General features: G+C 34.8%; 2 protein-coding genes across 2 annotated transcripts; both read left to right on the top strand.

Annotated features, from left to right (window-relative positions):
- The first annotated feature begins 255 nt into the window (after window positions 1–255).
- Window positions 256–5054, top strand: LOC141612466 (adenylylsulfatase HINT3). Its single transcript, XM_074431251.1, has 7 exons — window positions 256–737; window positions 2278–2333; window positions 2439–2496; window positions 3277–3343; window positions 4350–4405; window positions 4509–4562; window positions 4651–5054. The coding sequence occupies exons 1-7, from the start codon at window positions 528–530 to the stop codon at window positions 4777–4779; spliced, it is 630 nt and encodes a 209-aa protein (XP_074287352.1). The 5' UTR covers window positions 256–527; the 3' UTR covers window positions 4780–5054.
- A 7361-nt stretch (window positions 5055–12415) lies between these two features.
- Window positions 12416–17221, top strand: LOC141612455 (E3 ubiquitin-protein ligase CHIP). The gene is made up of 8 exons (XM_074431238.1): window positions 12416–12825; window positions 13129–13196; window positions 13332–13395; window positions 14779–14850; window positions 15824–15957; window positions 16048–16201; window positions 16589–16699; window positions 16799–17221. The coding sequence occupies exons 1-8, from the start codon at window positions 12712–12714 to the stop codon at window positions 16922–16924; spliced, it is 843 nt and encodes a 280-aa protein (XP_074287339.1). The 5' UTR covers window positions 12416–12711; the 3' UTR covers window positions 16925–17221.
- Window positions 17222–19601: the final 2380 nt, after the last annotated feature.

Genomic DNA, 19601 nt, shown 5'->3' with positions numbered 1-19601 from the left:
AGAAGTTATTGTGAATAGACGAAAAAGAAAATAGGGAAGTTTATTGTGAATAGAAGGGAGTATAAAGTAATAACATTACTCCCCCCACTATTCTACCCATGTGAGACAAGTTTACTACACAATTTAGTTTAGAGCAACACCATACATACTCTAACACCTAGGCTATGAGAGGTCATAAACTAGGTTGTAACGGACAATTAAGACGAATTAGTTTCTAAACAACTTTAAACAAACTATGTCGATAGACCCTCGACTACCAACCAACCAATCACATGTTAATCCAACCACTCAAACCATCAATCAAACTAGGTACTATACTAAAAAACAAGACTACGAGTTTATACCAAATAATCAATCTATGGTCTCCCATATTTCATTGTCCATAGTTTGATTAATTTCAAGTGGATAAGCAAAATTCCTACTTGTAGTTGTGTGACCCTTAATTTCCTCTCTATTTTCCGCAAAACATGCAACATTGAATTCTGATAAGCAAAACAAATTAAAAACCCAACAAAAAAAACACATTAATGGAAGCTTCACAACGACGTCGTATTGCTGTGTTATGCTCTCATCTGTGTCCCAACAACAATACTCAAAATTCCCAAATTGTAGATACTTCTAATTGTTCTTCTTCTGTATTAGGTAATGACGAAAATACCCCTGATGATGGTAAATTTAATCTTGAAAAAGATTGCGTCTTTTGTCAGATTATTCAGGGACAGTCTCCTGCTTTTAAGGTTTGTGGTTCAACTTTTTTTGGGTATTTTCAGTATTTGTTTACGTTGTACGGAGTAAGTAGTATTTATGGTATGATTATTGTGCGATATTTTATGATGGGTAGTTTGTAGATTGATGTTTGGTGTTTTAATTGACGGGCTTCATTAAATTCAGTCGATTATTTACCTTGATTAAAATACTTGTCGCTTAAGAATAAAGACGTAAAAAGAATCTATTGAATGAGACGGAGTAATGGGTAGGAAGGTAGTTGATACTTTGACAGTTTGGATTAGTTAGGGGTTAAGAATGCGTGATTGGGTGGTGGTTAGAATTTAGAAATACCCATGTGTTTGGTAGAGTTGGTTTATGTGTCATTATTATTGCATGTTTTGATGATGGAAAGGAAGTTAACTTGGGTGGCGGGGTACCGGAAACTTGGGCCATATTTTATGTCCAAGTGTCAAAGTGTGGGAGTTTGTATGGATTATTACACGGTTGGTTGACGGAGGAGACGAAGATAATAGTTTGTTACCTTGAGGTTTGGGTTAATTTCTTTAGTTTGGGTAATTTCACTTTGGTGACTCGAGGTTTGAGCTATTACTCAAATTGGTGATTTGAGAGTCGAAGACTTCTCACTTTGGTGCTTGTCAAATTTCATCTAAACTAATGATGTTTCCAAGCATAATGAGATACTAAGGCAAACACGAAACTAAATAATTGGTAAATTTTCACATGAAACTATGACATTCTTGAGGGGGAGCGCGTCTATGACCATTACCATGGTCATCACTCATAAGCTCATTTGCAATCCATAATCTTGTAACCTTAATAAACTGAATCATATTCAGCCTATTTGGATGTCTGAATTGAGTTGTTACTCATTAGTATTACCCTCAGGTTTCAACACCTAGCTTCTCAGTAGACTATGATGGAATTAGATCAATTTCACTTTACAACTTTCTAAATTTTGCATGATGTATTTATGGATCATTAATTCAGCTTCGAGGCCTTATAACTTTTTTCGCTTGAAGTAATCATCTACTATAAGTCTCGTAACGTAATGGGAATAATACTCAATCAAGAAAAAGCATATCAGTATGCAGCTTTTGGCAATGTGACACTCCTTAGTTTTTGGATACGCAGTAAAGAATGGTAGTGAAAGAGACATGGGTCCCTTAAATAGTCTAAGGGATCCACAATTTTATTGATATCTGTGTCCCAGTTAGGTGTCCATAAATGAGCATCTCAGATCATTAGTTAGGGCAGTTGATTCATGCTATTCTTGATTGCTTCAGTTGCCATAGATAAAATGCGGAACCATAATTTATACTTTGGTGGATTGAGTTTGGGTAGTGCCGCATTTCTCTTGATTTATTAGTGCTGGAGGGTAGCTGTCTTGTATAATCTGGCTACTGCTGAGTTGGAATCATTAAGAAATATTCCGTACGGAGTACTAAGTAGATTTTGAAATAGCTGCTTGCTTTAACATTATCTTGTTATCTTTGTGTCTGTGGTCCGCTGCCGTCTGCACTTATGATTGTCATTGTCCTCTATTAACAGCTTTATGAAGATGATGTTTGCCTTTGCATTCTGGACACAAATCCACTCAGTCGTGGGTAAGGTATTATCAATGTAAAATGCGTTAGTCACATATTCTGCCTGGAGACCACCTTTTCTAATCAAGCTTTCTTACTCACTGTTTTTTGCATTTCAACACGCAGACACTGTTTGCTTATTCCAAAACTTCATTGCTGTTCCTTAGACAAAACTCCTCCATCTGTAAGTAACTGTTAACTCTGTATCAACATGCAAATGAGTTCTTCAGGCCTTAAATTAGTTGTTTTTTGTTGTTTGAGTTCTGGCACGAGAGGCTGATGTTGTAAATTTGTTTTTGTTCTGTATGATGATAGAAGAGTCAGATCAATTGATCATTTGTGGCTTTGCGGCATTTTTTGGTCCTTGATGTCAGAATTAACATTTATCCTATTCTGGTGTTTACGTTCATTGTGAGAAAATGAAGGAGATTTTGTGGTGGGAATTTAATTTGACGACTATAGAGAACTAGTTGGATCGTTGGTTTCTTTTATTGCGTAAATTTAGCCAAATCAATTGGCAATATATAATGAGTGTCCTACGAATCAGACTTTTGAATTAACTCAGAGTTCAGCTACAACAAAAATACCCTTCAACCCTTGTGGCTCAAGGGCTTCTACAAATTGCGGGATAAGGGGGTCGTATTTATGCAACCTTGCCCCTATGCTTAGTTGAAAAAAGCGTGCCTCGAGTGTGCCTAAAGCACGACTTGGATGAGGCATTGACCAAAACGCCTTGATGCACATTAGGTGCGCGGTGCGCCTTTTAGTTCACCCTCACTTCCGTATTTTTTTTTCATCTGGAACTTCAGCTAGCCTTAACACAGGAGTCCCTTAAGCGTCTCGTCCCAATTTTAAAATCTTGGATATTCTTTTATCTCTTCAAGTTTCCAGATGCGCCGAATAATTAAATAAGATGTGAATTGTTGTTTTTGTTGATTCCTCGTGTTCTGTTTGATTGCTGTAGGTGGTAGCTGCCACGTGTTCAAAAATACCTTTCATTAGCAGTGCAGTCAAGAAAGCAACAGGCTGTGGCAAGTTCTCGACTCTTTTTATTCTTGTGGCTAAATCTTTTCCCTTTCTTTTGGATGCTCATTCTCCCCTCGTGGTCTAACCCCGCTCGAATCCAAACTTAACATGATTGTGCAAACTCTAAAAAAGTTGTTCTCATTTCGAAGTATATCAGACCCTTCTTAGTTTGTACTATCAGACCCTTCTTAGTTTGTACTATCAGACCCTTCTTAGTTTGTGCAAACTCACATGTCACCCTGACTTATGGGAGTTTAGCGTTAGTTGCGAGAACTATTCGCTTTTGTGATTCATTGAGGCTATTGTTCCATGCGACGTGATATGAGGTTCTCTTTTGAGACCAATGGGATACTGGTGGCAACTGTTAGTTTGGCTCTTATCAGGTCATATTGTTGTCGTAGTTGTAGTAGATGAAATCCTTTCTAAATAGACTGCATGAATCAATTAATTTCACCCTTTGGTACATTAACAATCTTGCTAGTTCTTTCCAGTTTTATTCCTCGTCCTCGAGAATTCCTATGTTTAGAACCTGTTGTCAGTGTCTTGTTGCTATATTACTGTGTGGAAGGGAATCAAGAGATGGCTGAACATTGACCTATGCAACATCTACAAAAGCATATCCTAGAGTTATAGTGACTCAAGATGTAGGGGCATTCGATTAATATAAAGACAGAGATGCTTCCCTAATTATAACCTGTGTTACTACGACTCTCCGACACGGTGTCGTGTCTGACACGTGTCGGAGTGTCGGACAAGGCTATTTTGGGTGAATTTTCCTATTTTGTGGTCTAAATTGAAGTGTTGAAGTGTCGTATCGTGTCGGACACAGTAGTTAAGTGAAGTGTCGGAGTATCATAGATTATAACGTCCAGATTTACATCGTGTAACGGTTACTTCACAATAAAAAGAAACATAACTAGTTAGCCACTTTTCTTTTTTGCTTCATAACTGAGAACTAAGGAGTAATATATCGGATAAAAAAATTATCATGAATCATTGTGGATCATGCAGATTCCTTCAACCTGTTGGTCAACAATGGTGCTGCTTCCGGTCAGGTTATATTTCATGTAAGTGAATTGTAGCTTAATTGCGAACCATTGTTAATGTTTGATTTATCTTATGATGATCAAAGAACGTAACTTGGTTGCTACATTTATCTTGGTATCTCAGACTCATATCCACATAATTCCTCGGCAACCTCGCGACCGATTATGGGCTTCAGAGGTATGCTTTCCTTGCTTCACCCTGTCTGATTCCAATCCATCACAGCATTATCCTGAAAAAGAGGGTTCATAATTGAATGTTTTGACAGAGCTTGCGCCGACTGTCATTAAAATTAGATCAGGAAGCATCTCAACTTGCAGAAAGCATTCGAGCCGAGCTTTCCCATGGTGACCGCAAGGATGAAGCCTCCAATTTGGGTGGCAATTGTAGAGAATAACATTCGTGTTTTATTTACAATCTCTCTGTACACTAGCCTTTTCTTGCCAATTAGTTTGTGCTTCTCTGTATTTAAGTTCCGAACAATTAATTCGATGTTTATAGCATAAATGTTTTCAGTGTCTTTGTCATTTTCAGGAAAAAAAAAACCATTGGAATTACTGAAATCTGGCTTGCAATTGTAAAGAATGGCAATTCAAGTTTCATTTCTGAAGTCTGTACACCAGCTTTTACTTGTCAACTGTTATTTTCAAAGCATGTTGATTTCTGCTTCAATTGATCCACAACCTGAATTACTACTCTGCTGAAATATGAAATATTACAGTTGAATTTTCTTATACATTTGTGAAGTTCCAAGAATTACTGCTGCAAAAAAAAAAAAAAAAAAAAAAAAAAAAAAAAAAAAAAAAAAAAAAAGAACATTAAAGATAAATATGCCTTTGAGGGGGAGGAAAACTATCACCAAACACAAATATAATTTCAAAATATATGACCCATCCGTTGATGTTGTACTGATCGAATCTGGGTCCGATTATGTGATCCAACATTGGTGAATCAAATTTCGGATTAACAATTTATATCCATATCTTGTTAGTAAAACGAAATACACGACTTTTTAGGTCCAAACCTAGCATGTATTAAAGCCAAATCTATTTATGAAATATTTAGGACTGAAAATCTGAATAGGATTTGGTTAGGTTTTTTTTTTTTTTTTTTTTTTTAGCAGCAGTAAAGAAAATGTTTACACACTAGTAGCACGACCCTCGGAGCCGTACATACATATTACATTATTGAAATTAAAATTACAATATCTTATTAATAGACTATGAGAGATGAGATGTCGGGTAACTGCAACATGTTGGTGGAGTACGGTAACTTGGACTTGAGCTTCATCATGCGCGGCATCTCCACGGCGCGAGACTTCCAAAGACCATTGAGACAATTGCACTCGATTTGGTTAGAGTTATTGAGTCGGTATCACATTAAATCACAAGTTTCAATCTAATTCAAATCCGAGATAGAGTGTTTTATATTCAAATAAAACTAATAATGTTTCTTTTACAAATATAATTTCAAAATATATGTTTCTTTTACTAAATGATAAACTACAAATGATGAGAGAACTATGTACCAAAAAACAAATGATGAGAGAACTTCGCCAAGTATCGGCAACTTATAATACTCGTATTAAGTGAGATTCTCCAATTCTTGAAACAGGACCTATTCAACACAAATTCCTACTTGTGACGATTCATACCCAATTTAAAAAATGTTTAAAATAAAAAAGTTTTAAGGCATCACAGGATTGTGACCGTCACGAGAAGACTTATCTATTCAAAGTTGAGCACTTCCCATATTATAATAGGGCAGATCATGGATCGGGCATCCTATCCAAAGTGTTAGTTCGGATCGGATATTCATATTAGAAATTCCCGAAGTTAGATATCCATATCCAAACCAAATGTCTCGGATATTCAATGTTCGGAAATCCAAAATGGTTGGATCGGATGCGAATATCTACATTTTGAATTTATTTGAAAATTATGTTTGAAACATAATCATATTTATCGTTTTAGATGATGATTTTTTTTGTATTCTTACTCCAATGATCTCGACATAAAATTTAGGTATCACTTACATATTTTTTCTTATATTTAAAACTTTTGTTAAGTTGTTGCATCAAATAAAAGTGTATTTTTTTACAATTATACTTAAAATAACGTTGAAAGTTTAAAAAAACACGAACAAATAGAAGGTTTTAAAAAGAATAGTCAAACACTGTAACGTGGGGAATTTCATACAAACCCAATATATATTATAGAGGTGTTCAAATACGGGCTTCGGCCGGGGTCACGTTTAATTTTTGACCCACGGACAAATGGGTTTGCGGGTTCGGGGCGGTTAGTGAACTGCGTCTTTGTATTTTTCTTAAAATGCCTCGTCCGTATCCGTTTTTTTAGCGGGCGAGATGGGCCGGATTCAATGGATAAGACGACCCATGAACAACTCTAAAAGATTACAATCTAAACACACTCATTAAATAAAAAAATTGTCAAAAAACTACAAGAAAAAATTGTAAATATTAGAAAAAAATGAACATACATCGGATGTATTACCTCAGATTTTACTTGTTTTTGAGCATATGTGTATTTTTTCTGAGCTTATTACCTCAAACTTTATTTATTTTTGAGCATATGTGTATTTTTCCGAGCTTATTAAAGTTTATTACTCCCTCACATCCACTCTTTTCTTCCTCTTTAAAGTGGGCACGGGGATTAAGGGTGAGAAGTATAATATTGATAAAGATATGAGTGGGGTTTGATAATTGGAGAGAGGTATGAATAATTATGATTAAATATTAATAAAGGAGATGGGTGGGGTTTGGTTATTGGTGAGAGGTAGGAATAATTAGAATCTATAAAACTATATTAAAAGGGTAACCTTAAAAGGTCACGTAGACAAAGCCACATAGGCGAAGAAAAAGTCACGCGTGCATTACGAATGCCAAATCTATAAATCTATATAATCTATACTATTTAGTTAAAAGGCAACTTAATACATTTAATTTTTTGCCATGTAGGATTATCATAATTAAATTCTATTAATTTATATTGTTAATATTAAAGCTACTTTAATAAATTTATTAAAATTCATTATAAGGTTTAGTAATATTTTTTTGTGTGGAAACCATAAGATCATGATTTAAATTATAAAAATAAATTGAATTTAGTCTCATCATTTAAATCATTCAATTTGTTCATCTCACTCCTCCTTAACCATAAATATAGTCACTAAAAGGCCTTATATAGTAAATAAAAAATCTAATAATTTGGATTATAAAGCTACTAATATCTACAAATTTATAAATATAATTAAAAGGAAAACCAAAATATCTATCATCATCAATATGTCATATTTTAACTATATAGTTAAAAGGCAACTTTAATACATTTAATTTTTTGCCATGTAGGATTATCATAATTAAATTCTATTAATTTATATTGTTAATATTAAGGCTACTTTAATAAATTTATTAAAACTCATATTTATTTTTGTGTGGAAACCATAAGATCATGATTTAAATTATAAAAATAAATTAAGAATTTACTCTCATCATTTAAATCGTCCAATTTGTTCATCTAACTCCTCCTTAACCATAAAGATAGTAGCTAAAAAGTCTGATATGTAGTAAATAAAAAATCTAATAATTTGGATTATAAAGCTACTAATATCTACAAATTTATAAATATAATTAAAAGGAAAACCAAAATATCTATCATCATCAATATGTCATATTTTAATTACATATACAAGATAACAATGATGATGATGATGATAATAATAATAATAATAATAATAATAATAATAATAATAATAGTAATAGTAATAGTAATAATAATAATAATAATAATAATAATAATAATAATAATAATAATAATAATAATAATAATAATAATAATAATAATAATAATAATAATAATAATGCAAACCTTTTACATACCATTTCTCATTTTCCCATATTTATGTTTATATTAAACTTCATAATAATGAAAAATGGATGCTCAAAAGTCATGAACTTGATCTTTATTTATACCTATATTAAATTTCATATTAATGAAAAAATAATATTTAATAGCCATAAAACGCATCCTCAATTGTTTATATATTTTTTACGGAAGGCAAAATTTGTAAGCAAAAAATTTCTTATCTCTATCGTTAGTAGAATGGTATGTGTCACCGATATTATTAACTAATTTTTTTTTTATTTTTTATTGGAAGTTTCATTGGGTTATGAAGTGTTCATCACATTTTCAATTTCGCGTATGTGTTTGTTTTGTTCTCATTTAGGTGCTATCAATATTATTTATGTGTTAAGCTCTTCCAAGGTAAATATACTTACATGAGTTACATCTCTACGATTTGATTATCATTCCCACTTTTTTTCATTACTTAAGGTGAAACTAAGTTAATAACGATAATATTGCATAAAACAAATTCCACTATTATTGTGTTACTTTTTTTTAATAGGTATGATTTATTGAAGAAAGAAGATTATAAGGAGAAATGAAATACTAAGATTGCTTAAACAACTATATTTTACATACTAACTAAAGATTGGTGACATCAACGTGGAATCGTGAATGATTAACAATTTTTTGAGCATTTATTATATATATTTTGAAATATAACAAAAACTCCGGAGAGACGGTCTCTCAATAGCGTTATTGAGAGACCTCTCACATGATGGGGTGAAGGACCCACTGAAATTCTTTTTTCCCTATTATATCTCCCACTAAATTAGTGGGAGACGGTCTCTCATGAGACCTACTGAATATATGGCTAAAAGGTGGAAAATTTGAGGGGATGACATAGCATTTTTTTGTATAATATTGTTTAATAGGTGAAGTATTCGACAATAATGATCCAATTGTTGTTCAAGTTGTTGCTGCTTTAAAATTTTTAGTTCCGCAATTTATTATTGTATTAGCTTCAATTTTATGGGGGTATGAAATGTTAGTTTTGTCATAACATTTCTAATTGTGTGTTTTATGTTATTTTCAGAATTGTTGATGAAATTTTGATATCTAATTTGTGAGGGTGCTCTATCTTTTTTTTTTGGTAAAGGGTAAGTATATATATCAAAAAATCGTAACAATTTACATCATCGGAGTATAACTCAGTTTCACTAGTCTATCAAAAAAAACACAACAACAGAATCCAGAATACATCAGATACTAATGCTTGCTAACCAATCTTCTTCCTTCTTTGCTAACTTTCCTCTATTCCTTGCCCAGAAGCGACTCATTGCATCCTTCAAAATTTGCTTGACCAGGAAAGTAGGCCGAATAACAACATCAGAAACTCTAGCTTTGTTCCTAGCTTTCCAAATGCCATATATCACAGCAATATAGATAGCACACACCATTCTTTTCTGAAGTTTAGTCCCTCTATGACTCTTATTAAACCATACCTGCAAGTCTGCAGGCTGCAATTGAGTATGAAGAGCCTGCTGAATCAGAGTAAAGCATTGAACACTATAGCAACAGGTATAAAACAAGTGATGATGGTTTTCATCGCCATTAGCACACAGGAAACATGCAGGATCCACTCCAACCCCCATTTTAATCAAACGATCCTTGGTCATAAGCCTTCCTTGAACAGCTGCCCAATAAATGAATGAAGTTTTTGGTATGTTCAGACGGTTCCAACAAACATGCCTCCACTCCACTTTGGGTTTAATATCACGCAGCCAGTTATAACCACTGCTAACCTCATAATTTTTGTCCTCCCCAAGCCATTGATCAGAAACATAAGCAGGTGCAAAAGTCTTAAAAAGAGAAGCAATCTTTTTCCAAGACCAGCTACAGTCACTTGGTGGTTCATAGCTGGTCCAATCTCTTCCTTTCATATACACATGGTTCACCCATTTCACCCACAAATGATCCTTTTTGGCTGCAATCCACCACACATATTTTCCCAAAAGGCTTTTGTTCCACAGTTTAGAGGCCTTTATACCAAGCCCTCCTTCATCTTTGGGAGTGCAACAGGTATCCCATTTAATGTTAGGTGATTTCATATATGTATCTTTGCCCCCCCAAAGATAGTTCCTGCATATGTTGTCAATTTTCTTCAGGATGCCATTAGGAATAAGAAAAACTGAGGACCAATAAGAGTGTAGACTTGACAGAACAGCATTAACCAGAACAAGTCTCCCAGAGTAAGTGAGGTGTCTAGCCCTCCAAGATCTTATTCTTGCAGTGATCTTATCAATGAGCTTCATGCCTTCATTTTTTGTAAGTTTCTTGGATGATATGGGGACACCCAAATATCTAAAGGGCAAGGATCCTCTCTTGAACCCAGACACTTGCAGAATGGTATTGATAGAAGCTTGGGGAATTCCATTGAAGTAAATATCAGACTTTTCCTTATTGAGGGCTAAGCCAGAAGCAATAGAGAAGGTAGAGAATGCCCTAAGCAACCACATAATAGAAACTTCATCCCCTTTGGAGAACAAGAGTAAGTCATCAGCAAAAAGAAGGTGGTTAAGCTGCAATGGACCACACATAGGGTGAAACCTGAAATCCTGTTGATAACCTACAACCTTCAAGATTCTAGAAAGATACTCCATACATATTGTAAAGAGGAGGGGAGACAGTGGATCTCCTTGTCTAAGGCCTCTACACCCTTTGAAAAAGCCAAAAGAATTCCCATTTAAGGATAAGGAGTAGGAAGGAGAAGTAACACAAATCATCACTAAGTCAATGAACTTCTCAGGAAATTTCAAAGCAGAGAGCATTTGAGAGAGGAAATCCCACTCAACAGTGTCATATGCTTTTCTTAGATCAATTTTAACAAGGCAACGGGGAGAAGCAGCTTTCCTATTATACAATCTAACAATGTCCTGGCAGATTAAAATATTTTCCACAATATTTCTCCCTTTGATGAACCCTCCCTGATTACTACTAATAATATCAGGCAACACTTGACCCATTCTTGTGCACAAGAGCTTAGCAATGCATTTGTAGATAGTGTTACAACATGCTATGGGCCTAAATTCCATGACACTCACAGGGTTTGCATTTTTAGGAATAAGAGTGATAGAGGTAGAATTAATTCGCTTCAGTAATTTCCCAGTGTTAAAGAAAGTCTTCACAAAGATTAAAGATGTCCCCCCCCCCCCCCCCCACAATATCCCAAGAGTCCTTGAAGAATTGGCTAGTATAGCCGTCAGGCCCAGGAGATTTAGTAGAAGGAATGGAGAAGATACATTCTTTGACCTCATCAAAAGTCACAGGTTTGAGGAGAATGGCAGCATGATCAACTTGCATTGATAACATAGTTTGATAACATAGTTTTGTTTAATTTGATTATATGAATACTTATATTATTAATTCATTTTAACTTGCATTGAGTTACTTAAGTTTTGATAGGGGTATCTTAGTATATCTAATGTATGAAATTTTAATTTCTGATAAACTGTTGTATAAAAGACTAATTGAATTTATACAACCCTTAAAACATGAAAACCGTAAATTGAATTGATCGTAGTATGTTATTGTATTAAATCACTAAAGTATTACACTAGAAACAAAACAACCCGTGAATTTCACGGGTCACAAAACTAGTTAAATATTAATAAAGGATATGGTGGGGTTTGATGAGTAGAGAGAGGTAGGAGTATAATATTAATAAAAACTTTCTCAAAAAGGAAAGAGGAAGAAAACCTGAATAATCCGTTTTAGGAAATATGGAAGAAAAGAGTGGATGGGAGGGAGTATAAGTTAGATTTTAATTTTTTTTCTGTCAAAACTCAAATTTAATAAGGTTTGTATGTAATATTTTTAAGTTTTATTATAATATTTTAACCTTAATGTTTTAGTTAATAGACTAAAAAAATTTATAGTAAAATTATAATTTTTAAAACAAAATTCAAAAACTTTATTATAATGCTCAGAAACTATAAAACCGGTGGTAGTTTATCGGATGTATAATCCATTTGCTGGAAAAATATAATTTCGGATCGAATCAGATATCCGATCCAAACATAACTTTTAGAACGAATATCCAAAAATTCTGATCAAATTCAGACCGTATATCAAATCGATTTAGATAATCGAATTTTTTGCAAGTCCAATTCCGAATCCCAAAATGCTAGACAAAGAAGGGATGGCGTGTGATTCTAGTTCCATGTTCCTCCTTCACAAAAACCTTTAAAAATAAAATTCAAATTCCAAAATTACAAAATCCTCCACCATATCTCCCCCTATTATAAAACCAATAAAATAAAATACCAGTCTCCTCCTCTTCTTCGTCGTCGTCGTGGTCTCTTCTTCGGCCTGGAACTTTCGAAAACCTCTCAGAATTTTCCCCCAAATTTTCGTAAAGGTTCGAAGAGAGAGAGGAAAAAAACCCTAAATTGACATTAACAACGATGGCAAGGGCCCCCGTTTTTACCGCCGCCAAACAAGCCGAACAACTTCGTGAAGACGGTAACTTCTTCTTCGCCAAAAATCGCTTTTCTGCTGCCATCGATGCCTACACCGAGGTCTCTTTTTCTTTTTTCTTTTTTATTTGTTTTTTCGGTTTATATTCGTATAATAATGCGAAAAGATTCATCTTTGTTGATTGTTAATTACTCTTTCCGTTCAAGCGAATTCCATACGTTTGATTAAAATACACTTACACATATATTGAACACGCGAATGACAATGCGAGAGATTCATCATTGTTGATTACGCAATTTTATTGCACAAACGACGCCACACTTATTGAACAAACGTACGAAATTGGCTCAAATTGGAGGAGGGATGAACTTTCATTTGTTTGATTATTTCAATGTAATTTGTAGGCAATTACGTTATGCCCTAATGTACCTATTTATTGGACGAATCGTGCGCTTTGTCATCGCAAAAGAAAGTAAGTACTGAATTTCTCTCTCTTTTTTTTTTGTTCAGAGAGAGAAAATTTGATTGATTAATTTGGATAATTTGAGGTGTTTATTTTGTTTTGATTTTGATTTTCTTTTGCGTGTTGTTTTGTTTGATATTATAGTGATTGGACTAGGGTTGAGGAAGATTGTAGGAAAGCAATTGAACTTGATAACCATTCCGTTAAGGTTTGTTGGGATTTTTTGGTTTCTTTTTTGTTCTAAGAAATGAATTTGATTGTTTTTTCATTTAGGTTATTGAGAGGCTTTTGTACTGATTAAGCATTGTAAATTTACGTGCTTGCTTTGCTTCGAGCGCTTACGATAGTGAGTATGCTTAAAGTTGTTTTGTCTGAGCCTTGTTGATTTGTTTTGCCAATTGCATTGTTAAGTAACTTTGCGAGTTTGTAAAAGGCCCCAAATCATTCAAGATTATTGTTGTCGTTGATGAGCTTTTGTAAGAATTGAGATGACATCCAGACAGAAGAGGATGGAAGGGAAGGGTAAGGGATGGAGGGGAGGGAAAGAGATTAGGGAATGGGGAAGAATGGTCTAGGCTTCTAATGGCAGATATGGACGATATGATCTTTCTGTGGTTTACCCGGGGTTGTCGTGAGAAAATGACATTCAAGTGGTTGTATCTTCCATTGATTGCCTGCATACATTTTCTTCACGTTCTTCATGCCAAGGGATGGAATCTATTGGTGAACGACTGAATATATCAGTTTGTTGACACCCTGTTGTAATCTTGATGCTAAGGCTTATGGGGAAGCAAATGTTGTTCTAATTCTTTTCAATTGAATTTCTGTCAATACGTTATCTTATACTTTGTAGATACTACTTTCTACATGTGTTTTTAATCTTGAGGATCGTTCGCGGGGAACCATTTATTTGATATGTGATAGGATGATCGTGGTACACCGCACTATAATGAGGAGCCAGCTGCAAGCAGTTTTTTTAAGTTTTAATTTCCTTGTGTTACAATGGTGCAAGGGTTAAAAACGTACAAAGACATGTCATGTATGCTTTGCTGTGCGCATAGTTGGTATTGCAAATTTGCAATTGATTTCTTTGTATGCCATGAATATTTATTCGAATAAGACTTTTGCACGGACAGCTAACCTCAATGATGAGCTCTTTAAACCAAAGTTGAAATAAGGTGATTGATGATAATTCATTGTTTTCACCCTGTTTGGAAAGTACTTGGTGACAGTTCCTCGATCCAGAAATTTGTCCTTGTTATTGTTGGTGGTCCAAAGCTTTCTCATGATGTAATCCAGATCTGAGAGTGAACCATGTCTGTTTGAGCGTAATTATCGATCCAGGCTTCCTTCTAAAAAGGTCTCATGTGAGCAGGATTTGTGCTTTTCATTGTAATTCCAAGCGTCACTAATCACTACCTCTTCTCTGGATTTGGAGTATCCTTGCTGATGGAAATTTTGATAGACTGCAGTATATTATTGATTTGTAGACACACTACAGTATATATAGTTCTTGCCCCTGAAGATAACTTATATGTGTTTGTCTCTATCTTAACTTTGATCGTGCTGCATGCTTGGTTTATTGTAACAGGCACACTATATGCTGGGTCTTGCATTGCTGCAGAAACAAGATTACAAGGAAGGAGTTAAGGAATTGGAGAAGGTATGCTGAGCTGTTGCTCTTAAATGCTTCTCCTAGATGCTGTGAATAGCTTTTTTCTACCATTTTGACTGTCTGACGTGTTACTGGGAATTTGTCCTTTTTAGTGTGTCTGTGACTCTGTGCCCTATTTCTTTCCATTATCTTTGTCCTCTTAGTTGCTTTTAAATGCCTTGAAGTATCCTGGGTGGTCCTTGTTTCATGATGTAGGAGACGATTGTCCTCTTTTTAGTTGAGGGTCACTTGAAACAGACTCTGTTATTAAATAGTAAAGGCTTTGTGTGGCTGATGTGGTCTTTTTGTTCTGTATTTCATTTTCCCGTTCAGCAGTTATGGCTTTCTTCTTGCTTTAGGATAACCGAGTTCACTTTCAGTCTTATAACATTTTTTTTTTTAGATTAAGAATTGCTGGTCAGTTAGAGATAATAGTATTGTTCTTTGCTTTTGCTGCCGAACCTGGTCAATTTATGTTGAACATTGTGCCGATTATAATATTATACTACAAAGCAATGTGGTTAGGATGGTTTAGTGGACAAAAATGAAAAACGCAAACAATTTAAGGAAAACATAGTTTCTGTTGAACTTTCAAGCTTACTTTGAGCCGTTTAAGACAAATGTATTGAACTATCTATAAAGGAAAACAAGTATAACACAAATGTATCATGTTTAAGTCGAGAATATTTCTACAGGTCATGTGTTTTGCGTAGATAGTTCAACAAGTTGCTCAACTATAAAGTGTGAATAAAATCATAAATAACTCTTAAATGTAAAAGAGCATGGAATCTTTTTACTTTGAGAATAGGTAAAGACAATTTGCTTGTGACTTACGGATTGGTGAATTCTATTTTGATATTCGAAGCCAGATGATGAGTAAAGAGTTAATAATATATGTCTATATCTGCGTGCTAGTCTGCCTAGGGAATGTGGACTGAAAAATCGTAACTCTGAATTGACCGAATTTTTATGGCTTCTCTAGGCCTTAGATCTGGGCAGAGGCATGAATCCAAAGGGTTATATGGTGGAGGAAATCTGGCAAGAGCTTGCCAAAGCAAAGTATTTGGAGTGGGAACATGAATCTAGTCAGCGTTCATGGGATTTGCAGACCTTGAAGTATGGTTGCCTGGTAGCTTATCACCTCTTGGCGCTCTTCTTGTTTTCAATTTTGTTGCTAACTTCTTTTCAACTTTGTTTCTTTTTTAGAATGGCTTGTGAGGAGGCTTTAAGGGAGAAACATGCAATTGATGATTCTAACGCAGAAGAAACTATCGATGAATCTGCTGTTGCTCATGCTAAACAATTGGAAGCTCTAGAAAGAGTGTTTGAGAAAGCTGCAGAAGATGACACGCCTTCTGAGGTACCTCGATCCTTCTCAAAATTCTAAGGATTTGCTATAAACTACGTGTTTTTAGTGAAAAATTATCTGAAATGCTATTTTACAGAAGGAAAAAAAACTACTCCTTACCACTTAACTTCTAACTTCCCCTTACCCTGCATTAGCCTTTTGTGACCAAATCTTAGGATTCGATACATTTTGTATTACGCTAGTAGTTCTGTCTTCCATCTTTTTTGGATTGCGATCATGTATTGTGGTATAAAAAATGAGTCGAAGTAGAACCGATTTAATGATATGCCCCCCCCCCCCCCCCCCTCCCCCTCCCCCTCCCTTCTCCTCTTAAATAAGTGTACTAAAACTGCAACATACAGCAGATTAACCGTGGAAAATCATACTTACGTCTTTCAGGTGCCTGATCATTTATGCTGTAAAATAACACTTGATCTATTCCGAGATCCCGTGATTGCTCCTAGTGGGTTCACATATGAGAGAGCAGTTATTCTTGATCATCTTCAAAAGGTTAGTTTTCAGCTTTTATAGGTTTGTGTTAATTTTATCTAGTTGTGATCTGGTTTATCTCTCTCCAAGACTGACAACTGAATCTTGATATGAACTTAGGTGGGCAAGTTTGATCCGATAACTCATGAACCACTTCGACCATCCCAATTGGTACCAAATTTTGCCATAAAGGAAGCAGTCCGAGCTTATCTAGAAAAGCATGGGTGGGCTTATAGACTAGACTAGCATTTGTAGTCCCAACTGCGTTAATGTGATTGTGTCCCAAAGCAAGCTTATGGATCTTGTACAGTTGCACCCTTTGATCAATGAGAGATGCTGCTTCAGATTACTAATTGCGTTTAAGCCACACTTTTGTGCAAATTTCTTATGTGTTCCCGTCATTGAGTTGCCTGACAGAGTGAGACGCGATGCTTAGCTTTATAAGTTCATTATCTGTACAGTCACCTTTGAGACATACACTATTTGCAACTTTGTAGTCTTGTACAGTTGGAATATTTATGGTCGCCTGAAGAATTTCTCTTCTACTTCCCTTTTTCATCAGTATTACCCTCCCAGACATTCCAAGGTGTAGTTACTTTAAAAGCTGTTCAGATGCGTGTATGGGTGCAGATTATGCATTATCAAAACATTCTATTGGACGAGTCTGCTAACTCATCCAACATCTGATAACTTGATTAGCACCGTGCTACGAAATACATGATATACTGAATGTTGTTGCCCTGTGCCTGACTTACACGCATATGATTACCTCTAGTTTTTACGTAAAGCATTCGCTTAAATCTTGGTCTTAGCCTGAAGAAGCATGCCAGGCAAGGTGAAATCGACACTAGATGATTGATTCTTGGTAGTTAAAGGCTCATATATGGTTTTAGTTTTGGATAGCAATCCTTCATAATAATGTTTTTGTTATGTGACAAATAATTGAGTGAGTAGGACTATGATGCTGGGCGGTCGGGTAGGTCACTTGGTACTTACTACTTTCACTTTCAAATCTCTAGTTTCTGATGTCTGGCTCCAATTACGTGTGCAACAGTGCAGGTTAACTCATACTTTAGTACTGTAATACTACGATACCTAATGCTTGGTATCTGGGGACACCATAAACTTAAACCACTGAAGTCACCACCCGACTCTACCATATACTTATCAGACGGATCTTGGAGGTCCCTAGCCACCCCCGTTTCAAACAACACCACCCCTCACTTGAAACTTCCCACGCTGCCACCCCATTTACCCACAGTCACCGCCTTTTTATTCATCACACCACCTGTCCACAAATAACATATCCAATTGCCCATGTCCTATCAATCTTTGATGACCTTGAAAGATATATACTCCCTCCAACTTATTCAATATAGTTGAGCTTTGTTACAAAGTTGTTGAGCTTTATTAACAAAATTATCGAGCTATGGTACAAAGTTATTGACCTTAACAGAATAATTATTAAACTCAATAACTTGTAAAATAGCTCAACAACTTTGTATAAGAGCTCAACAACTTTGAGGCGGTTGTACAATACTATTATACAACTGGTTGTAGGATAGTATTTGTGCTCCAATCCAATCTAATCCAATGCAATGGTAATATTACTTTTTGGAGATTAATCTTGAAAAACTTTTGACCGTAAATTCCGAAAAAACTATAAAACTTTGAAAGACGAAACTAACATATTTGGATTTGTAATGAAAAAGTCATATGATAAAAATGTAAAAAACATTGTGTAAATAGAAGAAAAATACGGTCAAAATATAGCCTCGAAGACCACCAAAAACAAAAAGTTGCCATTGGATTGGTCATATACTGGTGCGTGGTGAAGTGTTGGTTGTTTCTGACCACGCTTTAGATATCATAAAAATATTTATATATTTTATTTGTATCGGTCAGGTTATTATTCTGATTTACTCGATTGCATTCATAATTCGTCCTCGCAAGTCTACGAATATAATTGATGATTGACACAAATCACCGCCCATGATATACTCCCTTCAATCCAACCCACGCTGCCACCCGATTTACCCACAATCACCGCCCATGATATACACTCCCTTCATTCCAATCCAATCCAAAAATATATTTGGATTTGTAATGAAAAAGCCATCTATAAAAATATATCTTTTTTTTAGGAAAAAATCCTGTAAATAGAAGAAAAATACGGTCAAAATATATAGCCTTGGACCACTTAAAAATAAATGTTATCATTGAATTAGATTGGAAGGAGTGTACTAAAAGGCAAAAATACCGGTCATATATACTGGTGAAGTATTAGTTGTTTCTGACCACGCTTTAGATATCACAAAAATATTTATAAATTTTATTCATATTAGTCGGGTTATTGTTCTGATTTACTCTATTACATTACTAATTCGTCCACGCAACTCAACGGATATACTGTAATTGATAACACAAATTGATGGGATAGACCAACAAATGTACTTGAACCTCATCAGGAATCTGGCTTTTTTTGCTCGTCAAATTCAAACGAGAGTGATTTTTTTAAACTCTTTATCTGCTAACATACATTATTGGACTCTTGTTCTTGTTCCAAATTGTTTGGTCCACCTTTTATAAGTACTCACCCAAACCAATAGGGAAACCCTTCTTATTACAATTTACAACTCACAATATTATGCCCATCCAAAACAAAAAAAAAGATTCCTAAATTCTCATCCACTAATTGTCAATCAATTGTCAATTCATTTTATTATTTTTCATAATTATTTATCACATGTATTTGCATGAATAGTTAGGTAATATCCTCAATAATTAATTCCAATAAAAAAGGTGTCCCATTTACTTTTAATTTATATGTTCATGTCTTATTTTGATTGGTAATGACTAATGTGTTTTTGGATGAAATTGTCTGTTTATTGAAGAGATGAAGAGGAATATGAAATGTTGGTCA

This window comes from Silene latifolia, chromosome 1, assembly GCF_048544455.1.
Source record: "Silene latifolia isolate original U9 population chromosome 1, ASM4854445v1, whole genome shotgun sequence".
Taxonomy (NCBI): domain Eukaryota; kingdom Viridiplantae; phylum Streptophyta; class Magnoliopsida; order Caryophyllales; family Caryophyllaceae; genus Silene; species Silene latifolia.
Note: the sequence above shows the minus strand (reverse complement) of the source record. Positions and strands in the feature narration are given on the sequence as shown.